The sequence below is a fragment of the Pollicipes pollicipes genome, unplaced genomic scaffold, assembly GCF_011947565.3.
Source record: "Pollicipes pollicipes isolate AB1234 unplaced genomic scaffold, Ppol_2.1 Scaffold_4002;HRSCAF=4701_pilon_pilon_pilon, whole genome shotgun sequence".
In the NCBI taxonomy this organism is placed as follows: Eukaryota; Metazoa; Arthropoda; class Thecostraca; order Pollicipedomorpha; family Pollicipedidae; genus Pollicipes; species Pollicipes pollicipes.
This window is the reverse complement of record NW_023596420.1, coordinates 1,487,331-1,496,183: the sequence shown is the minus strand read 5'-3', so window position 1 is coordinate 1,496,183 and position 8,853 is coordinate 1,487,331. Positions and strand designations below refer to the sequence as shown.

At 49.2% G+C, this 8,853-nt stretch overlaps 1 protein-coding gene across 1 annotated transcript; it reads right to left on the bottom strand.

Annotated features, from left to right (window-relative positions):
• Positions 1 to 7,104: 7,104 nt before the first annotated feature.
• On the bottom strand, positions 7,105 to 8,370 carry LOC119093369 (degenerin unc-8-like). Its single transcript, XM_037216325.1, has one exon. The coding sequence runs from the start codon at positions 8,368 to 8,370 to the stop codon at positions 7,105 to 7,107; it is 1,266 nt and encodes a 421-aa protein (XP_037072220.1).
• Between the last annotated feature and the right edge of the window lie 483 nt (positions 8,371 to 8,853).

Below are 8,853 nucleotides of genomic sequence, written 5' to 3'. Positions count from 1 at the left end.
TCTGGGCATTTTTCGCGTCCTTCATGTTTCAGATTCTTCATTTTTGTTTAGCCAGGGAGCAAGTTACTATGGGATTAGCGACTCCCGGGCTCAGCTATTCTCAGCGACCGCGCGCGGACCGCCTGTCATCTAGCGGGATATTTTTCATAGGGGTGGGAAGCACGCGGATAACCGTCATCGGTGTTCCACGACGGCTCATGCGATAAGTCATTCAGAATAAATCGCGGTGAGGCTGCCTGATGGATTAACAAGCCAGCGTGCGCGCGCAAGCAGGAGCGGATCTAGCCACCGTCTAAGAGAAATGAATGGAAAACGATCATGGGCATACATGGTAATAATACAGGGCAATCAGGGCTGGGGAGCGGCAAGAGCGTCTGATACGATTTCCGCGGGCGGCCAGCCGGGGTTCAGCCGCGAACCGGCAGAGACTGATGACCATGCAATGTGCATGTCTGGGGTACGGAATTAGGCTGTTGATTGCGGAGAACGGGATGGAGGAGGAGGAAGGGGGCAACGTTGGTTACAGCCAGGGAAGTACCAGGGGGCTGGCCAGCCTGGGGTGGTGGGAGGGACGCAGTTTCGCGCACCAGTAGGCATTGCTCTTTTGACCACATCAGGTTCGCATTCTACCTAAAAGACATCTCCCGCGATCCACCTATGACCCGACGTGTGAGGCAGGGAGTGTGGCACGCTCCTGTCCTTGAGCCCCTCCGCCCCTCGGGTCACGCACCCTTGAGCACCGACATCCCGCGTTCACAATCCGGCCGGTGTCCGCTCCTCACTATGGCATCTTGCTCGCTAGATGGCAGGGTAAGTCGCGTGGTCGCTGAAATGCCTCCAGTGGCCAATGGCGTAGAACCTCATTCCTGGTTTAGCTTTGTTTCCTCGTCACCATGAGCACTGCCTTGAAACGTAGAGTATGCTTATGATGTTTTTTCGAAGATGGCTTCATTTCTTTGGTTTATCAGCGCCTCTAGCATATTGCAGGTCTAAAATTTAGCAGAAGTACTCCTTGTGCAAGGCCGAAAACAGGAGATCAAGGGGTTTCTTGTTTATATATATTTGTGCATTTGTATATATATATATATATATATATATATATATATATATATGTGTGTGTGTGTGTGTGTGTGTGTGTGCATAATAGGCATACATCCACATATAAGTACTTGAACATTTTTTCATGTTTTCTCGAAAATCTTACCGACAGTTTTCGCTTCTCCTCGGTGTTCGTTCAAAATTGCACTAAAGCTCATGATACAAAGGAGATATAGATTGTCATATTGCATGAGCTGATATTAGTTACATTCCTCAATGTTTCATTCCACGCTGGATATTTCTTAACGTGACAGTTTTAGACAAAGTCCAAATAATCGCATATTTGTGGAAACGAAGTTATCTCATGTCCTTTCTTATATGAATCGCATGCCTTCATACAACAGTTGTTGTAATGCTGGTATATCGCAAACATAGCATATGCATGTCACGATACAGAAATAAACATTTCTGTATTGCACATGCTCATCATTGACTGTTAACAGCGTTCATCCGTAACACACAAAACTCTCGACACCCCTGCGATCTCAGTGCTAATGGTGGCCCTCCACAGAGATGGAGTTCTACACACGCATTTGTTTATCTGTTAATGAGAGGGTCCAATTCGTGAATGTGAATCGCTTTTAGAGTGATGAATCTTCGTCTCTGTGTGGAGCGCGCGATTACTTTTGTGTTGCTGTGGAGCACTCGGCGTGTCTGGTAGGTCTTGTGTTGGGTCTCCCTGTGTGTACGTGGGTGAACGTTTTGTAGGTGGATTGTCAGAGTCTGGAAAGTGTCGTTGTGTAGCCAATATATGCGCTATGAGGTAAGAGTGCACAGTTTCCTATGTGATACACAACACTTATAACATTTATAGTGATATATAACACTGCTATCTTTGAGCCGAATCATGTGAAGAGTTATCTTGCATGATCAAGGAAGATGAAGCTGGACTCTGGTAACAGATGCTTAGTTTGAGGGGGCGATTGGGATCCTTCCTTTGACAATTGCGATGGACAGTTGTGACATTTAGCAGAGCTTTTTCGCCGGGTTTGTAAGCAGGGGGACATAAGGTTTCTAAAGAATAGGTAGTACGTGATCTGATGTCCTGTTTTTGGTTTCGGTTGTAGGTACTGTGACATGGTCCGGCTGATGTGGTCTTCCAAAGCAGGCAGGCCGCAATTGTTGTTGACTAGGATTTACTTGACTTGTCTAAGCTCCTGGCATGCAAGCGGCCATTACGAGCAATTTTCAAGGGTACGGTGGATGTAATTTCGTACAACACTGGTTTTGTGCCTGTCGGAATGCATTTTCTCCCCGGATAGGCATTTGCCGGCGTCAGTAGGTTTTCTTTGCACGCTGGTTGCAAAGGTTTTGCCTGAAGCGTTGGTCAATGCGTGAAAAAACTTATTCGATTACAAAAACTCTCCTCGGTGGTACATTTTAGGCATGTTATCACCATATCACACGCACATGCCAGGTTCAATGGCATCATCAGCGCCACTGACATCATCGCCAGCATCCACTCTGAACACCTTGAAAGCCAGCCTAGAACTTGTATCAGGCTAAAATTTTACCTCCGAAGGAAGTCTTCAAAACATTTTTTTTTGACCTATAAATCAACGCCCTAGACAAAACCTTTGCAGCTTTCAGCTTGCAGCTTGCAGCGATGGTGTGCCGTATAATACTGGGACAATCGTATAAAAGTTCAAAGCACCTTCTGCACTGTGCTCTACACGGTTAGAGGAAGTGTTCACTTTTGTATGGGATCTTCAACTGCAATAGCCAAAGTTCAAAGCACAAAGTTCAAAGTTCAATATTGACCGTTCCCCGGATGGCTGGAGAGTCTCGCCACACTCAGCGCTCAGGCCATGCCCTCCGTTAAATTGATTTGTTGTTATGGCTGCCCAAGTGGTTGCTATTTTCTCATCCCTCCATCACTATGGTCGAGCAGTACGGATCATCTTGATCGGGAGCCTCGAGAGATGTCGTACGCCCACACCGAAAGTGCGGTGCGGTATGTCGACTGTACCAGGTATGGTGCTTTTTAATATTTGTTTGCCAGGAAACGCAGCCAGCGGACTCGAATGTCCAAAGTGTGGCAGTGCACAAGAAATCACTCAAAGCTGGATCGGTGTGTTTTTCTCTTCTGCACTGTGCTCTACACGGTTAGAGGAAGTGTTCACTTTTGTATGGGGTCTTCAACTGCAATAGCCAGCTTGGAGATCATTCGGTGCAGTTCACAGCCCTGCCATTCTTAAGAACTAAACCACTCTATTTTCTGGGCTACACGCCCGCGAAGATGTGCGGGCTATTTCGGGGAAAACTATTTCAGCGCAATTAATTTATCCATGACGCTATAATAACGCCATTCAAATCCTACCATTTCACTGACCATGCGACGATCAAGACCGAGAAAAAATATAATTGTTGAGTCGTTTACATCTGGCGTTTGTGAGCACAATTTCCAGATATATCGAACGTCAGTCGGTTCTCAATGTTGTTCATTGTACGTCGGGGTAATCAGACCAGCACGCGTTGAGGAGCATATTTACTGAATATACAAATTGTGTTGTCTAGAGCAGTATTTTCCACCTAAATGTTAAGCAATAGTTATAAATAAGCCAATTTCATCATATGCGATGCTTGTTTCAGCGTCTTTAAATGTGTAACATTCCATTTCAAGGGAGTGTCGCACATTTCAAGCATATTTCAAAATATACTCTGATGAAATCTCAGGACCAGTTCGTCTAAAAATCGCACTACGTGGTGCCACTGCAGCACTGCTCAGATATGATAAGAATATCAATTGTAATCATTTTTCAGTCCGTCGTCGTTACAACGATCGTGCGCACCTTTACTGATGCGAATAAAAAACGTCTGTGATTGGCCCAGCGTGCAAGGGCCTGTTACCGGAAAGCTGATTGGTTGACGCTTGAATTTGGATGATTCAGCGGTCAAATGGGTCATGTGACACTCATTCTCAAAGCCAAAGTGCACATCGGAAGAGCCACTGCAGTAAATGCTAAAGGAAAGAAATCAAAGCCGCAGGCTTTGATTCGGGTTTATCTTATTCGCGGAACAATGGCTTCAAGTCCTCGAATGTTTGTTTTTTCTAGACAGAGTGTTTCAAGCCTTCGTAGCATTTATTGCACGAACATTTTGACACATTAGTGCGTTGCAAACATTACAGAATACACACGTTGTAAAAACCGAGGCGAAGGAAAGGTATTACTTTCAAAGTAGTGAGTGGGGAGTAACATGAGATTTCTCCCGCAGTATCGGCACTTCAAATCAAAATTCTTAGCTATTCAATAGGATTTTGAGAAAACTTATATTACTAACCAAGTCGTACGCATCTGATGTAATAATTAGTGAAAGGTCCAAAAGGCAGGATGCTCCGTCTAAGCGTTAACGCAGGTAACTCCATACTTGTTGGCGGCTTTTGCGCGACTGCGCTTCAGTTTAGTTCACTTGATTTTGGCTTACTTTAATCAAAAACTGTCCACAGGTGGTACTGAAGTTAACACCGAGTTGAAGTTATTAACAAAAACAGAAAAAAGTGTACATGCAACGTGAAAACTGCATGACCGGATATATCGACCAGAAGCCAAGGACCGTAATATCGGCGAGGCATCCTAAATCACACTGGTGCGGATGTTGCCTTGAAACGTGCGTTATTTAAAACATCGGCACGCAAACGGACACAAAACAACGTCCATATCAGTGAATGTGATTGGTGAGCACCATGTCCACCGTTCGCGCACGCGCCGCGCCACCATCCACGCCATCTTTCACAGAATTCCCTCGGGCTGCGGTGTGGGTCGGTCGAGGGTATTGGATGCTGGTCGGGCTGCGGTGTGGGTCGGTCGAGGGTATTGGATGCTGGTCGGGCTGCGGTGTGGCTCGGCCGAGGGTATTGGATGCTGGTCGGGCTGCGGTGTGACTCCGCCGAGGGTATTGGATGCTGGTCGGGCTGCGGTGTGGCTCGGCCGAGGGTATTGGATGCTGATCGGGCTGCGGTGTGACTTCGCAGAGGGTATTGGACGCTGGTCGGGCTGCGGTGTGACTCCGCCGAGGGTATTGGATGCTGGTCGGGCTGCGGTGTGGCTCGGCCGAGGGTATTGGATGCTGGTCGGGCTGCGGTGTGGCTCGGCCGAGGGTATTGGATGCTGGTCGGGCTGCGGTGTGACTCCGCCGAGGGTATTGGACGTTGGTCGGGCTGCGGTGTGGGTCGATCGAGGGCAGTGGATGCTGGCTCGGCTACGGTCTTGGATCGGTCGAGGCCATTGGATGCTGGTCGGACTGCGGTGTAGGTCGGTCGAGGCCACTAGATGCTAGGCCGCGTCATTAATGTTAACGTCGGCATCGTGCGGAGCAAGGCGGACTTTGAGGGCGATTTAGTTCAATGATCACTCATCACGGACCATGTGCCGTTAAGTAACCTCTGTAGGTAATGCATATCTGTTAACAGGAGCACAGCGAGAATGTGAGTCCGTTTTGACGCGTCTACGTCTGGCATACCGACAAATCTTTTTAACCAGAGTATCGGTACGAAGTTTCGTAGTATCGTAGACAAAGTATCGGTACGAAGAGATCTGGTGTTGTAACTGCCCCTGTGGCGTAATCATGCTTATAACAAACAAGCTGTAACCTTATCAGCACATGTGTCTCTGCAAACTTTTTTAAAATCCCGGCCAGGCAATTTTAACCTAGTACAGTTCAAAAATTATTTGGTTAAGAAAGAGATGCTGACGGCTTCTTAACAAGCAATGAAAAAATCGTGTCGCAAGCCTTCATGGAAACGGCTACTATGACAAGCTATATAATTACTTTTGCAACAAATATAGTCGGCGCTCAATGATCTTTGAAATAAGTGACCCTCAAAGTACGCCTTGGTTCAAATAATACCGATGCAAATACATTCACACTATACAGAGGGTCAGTCCCTGTTAGAGTGCGCCCCGAGCGTGCCGTCGTTACCGACGTAAAACATTTGCACTCAGCTGCATTCAAAGACGCACATTTTCAGAAGTGGATGGAACGGGAGCTGGAGAGCAAGGCACCCCTTAGACAGCGTCCTGGAGAGAAATGGCAGCGTTCAGTGATAAAGCGCACGTTACTCCCATTTACCAGCTCGGTACGTATCGCGGCACGAGCAGACAGTAGCCATGTTTAACTAGATTTAGACACGTGCAGATTTCTTGCGACGGTCAAACAGGCTATGACAAAGCTTTAAATAAAAAAACATAATATCTTTTATTAAAAACAGCCGAAGAGAGAAAGGCACAGCCCAGTGGTACTTGTGTTATGCTATATGACACTGTCTTAGTCCAATGCGTTAGTGTGGAAGACAAAGCACAGGGGTGGTGATACGTCCGGTGCATATATGCTGTTCAAGTTAGATATCTACTTTTCTGATCATTAAATATTCTTTCCAAGAAAACTTAAAGTTAATTCACATGTTAAGATAGCACAACAATAAGAAGCAGCTTCCATCATTTGCTCACAGCAAATTCACGGGGAGTGGGCAAGCGGCCTTCTCAGTTAATCATTCATATAGTCGATACATTGTCGTGTAATTTTAAAACGATGTTTGCGTGGTGTTAGACAGCACTAATAGAGTAATTCCTCGGAGAAAAACCAGGACAATGGAAATGTAGATGCGTTGATATTTCGGCAAAATGCCTTTATCGAAAAGAATAGCAGCCTTTGGTAAATAGCGCTTATGTAAATCGTTTCGATAAAGGCATGTTGTGGAAATATTAATCCATCTCTATCTCCGTTCGCCTGGTTTTTGTCCGAGGAATGGGGCCATGACTACTGTCTTATGTATGTCAATTAATGTCCCTTGCCAAACAGCTGTTGGGACACAAAGGTCAACTGTGCCTCGTACTTTTCCTTTTCCTCCAGTTTCTGATAGAAAAAAGTTGTTTGCTGTTTGAATTCCGCCTATTAGATGCGGAAAAAGGATGTCCAGCAAGGATTTCCTTAAAATGCACCCAGCTTGAAGAAACATCTTCGTCTTGAAGCACTTTTCTCTACGCTAGCTGGCCGGCTCTCAACTTGCTACTTATTGAATGCATCTTCCACATTAACGCCGGGACCCTTTGACCATGCTCCCTTCACCTCTGACTCCGCCTCTGGCGCAACAGCCTTCCTGGTGCTCCACACCGACATCTGCTTGACAGTAGCCCGTTTTCCAGCTGTGCCCTTCCGCATCAGCTTCTTCAGCCAGGCCTCCAGCATCTGCACCAGGCTGAGAACGGAGAAGCCGAAGAGCATGCCGACCGTGCCGCCGATGTCGGAGATAAGTGAGCTGGAGCCGTACGTCAGCTGCTCGGTCGTGACATGCACGACCTCGGCCCACTTCAGCGTCACGTAAGACCAGTTGTTTTGCACCGCCGCTTCGAGGGTGTCCCGACGAAGCTCTTCGGTCGTCCAGGTCTCGCGGCGGCACTCCAGCGGGCAGTGACAGGTGTGACGCACGTAGGGGAATGTTACCTCGGGCGGCACGACTGTGGCCAGCACTTGGCGGAGCGAGCGGCACGTCTCCTCCTGCGGGCCTGGCATCCAGGGTGCGCGGCAGCCGATCAGCTTGGCCTGGCGGCGGCGCACACAGCGCTGCCTACAGTGGGCGCGCGAGTAGCCGCGGTCGGCGACGCAGGGCCGCCGCCGCAGACTGCTCGCCTCCTCCATGTGGCCGCGGACGAGCAGCTCGAGCCGCTCGCCGGAGCGCAGCCGGATAGATGGGTGCGCCACAATGAACCGCTCCTCCGCCTCCACCACCGGGTCTTGCTCACCGTGCAAGAACAGGTCGACAAATGGTTCGCTGCCGGCCAGCACATGCTGCGCGTTGTGAATGATCAATAAGGTCATGAAGACGCCATCATTCATAGTGAGGTTGGAGCGGTAGGTGTAGCAGGTGCCGCGCTTTTGCGCCGAGCTCGTCCAGCTTCCAGTCTCGGTGGCGCCACCGCGGCTCCCAGGCGGCGTGCAGAAGCCGTGGAAGCATTCAGGGACGAGCTTATCGAGATCGACAGCCGCCTCCTGCCAGAGCTGGTCGAGGGTGGCGTTGGCCGGGAAGCTGTACCAGTCCTCCCAGCGGCCGTGGTCGGCCAGCATGCCCCATGCGCGCAGCACGTCGCCGCGCAGCCGCGTGCTCGGGCACACGGTGAAGTCCGGCAACGGCCACCGGTCGGCTGGCGTCCGGCTGCTGATGGACGCTGTCGGCTCGGAGGCGTACAGCAGCACCAGCTCGTAACACTGGCGAGCCAGCAGCACGGCGCTGAGCAGCACCAGGCACGCGTACAGCAGTGTGCGCAGCGTCGCCATCTTTGGCCAGCGCTCGTTCTACACTGAGCTGCCTCGCCGGCCGGCATCGAACCACGCTTGGCATGCACGTCAGTAGGAGACGGATCACCGTGCTAGTGAATTGGAGGCCTGGGTTTTCGCCTCCGCGTTTACACGTCAGTCTGTTTAACCTTCAAGCTGTGTTAATATTAGTCTATGGTCGTCTTTGGTCCGTACCATTTATATCTGCCACATTCTTAAGCAATTGACCTTGCAGGCGTTGCCGAAGAACATCAATTTGCAGCTCTTTGGATACGACCGTGCTAAACGCTGATGGCTGGCGTACATTCATCTAAATGACTCGCCCATTATGCCTTAACGCAGCTGTTGCTATCACAACAGATCATGTTGCTGACAGAGGGGAGCAATGCATGAACGTTTATGTATAATGCCATGATTAGCTATGTGTTGTCATAGGGGCGGACCGGCTATTCCCTACAGGAGAGGGCTGGACGCTGTACGCCA

Bases quoted from the DNA above. Each gene is read 5' to 3' on its own strand.
- LOC119093369 (XM_037216325.1), bottom strand. From the start codon at position 8,370: ATGGCGACGCTGCGCACACTGCTGTACGCGTGCCTGGTGCTGCTCAGC.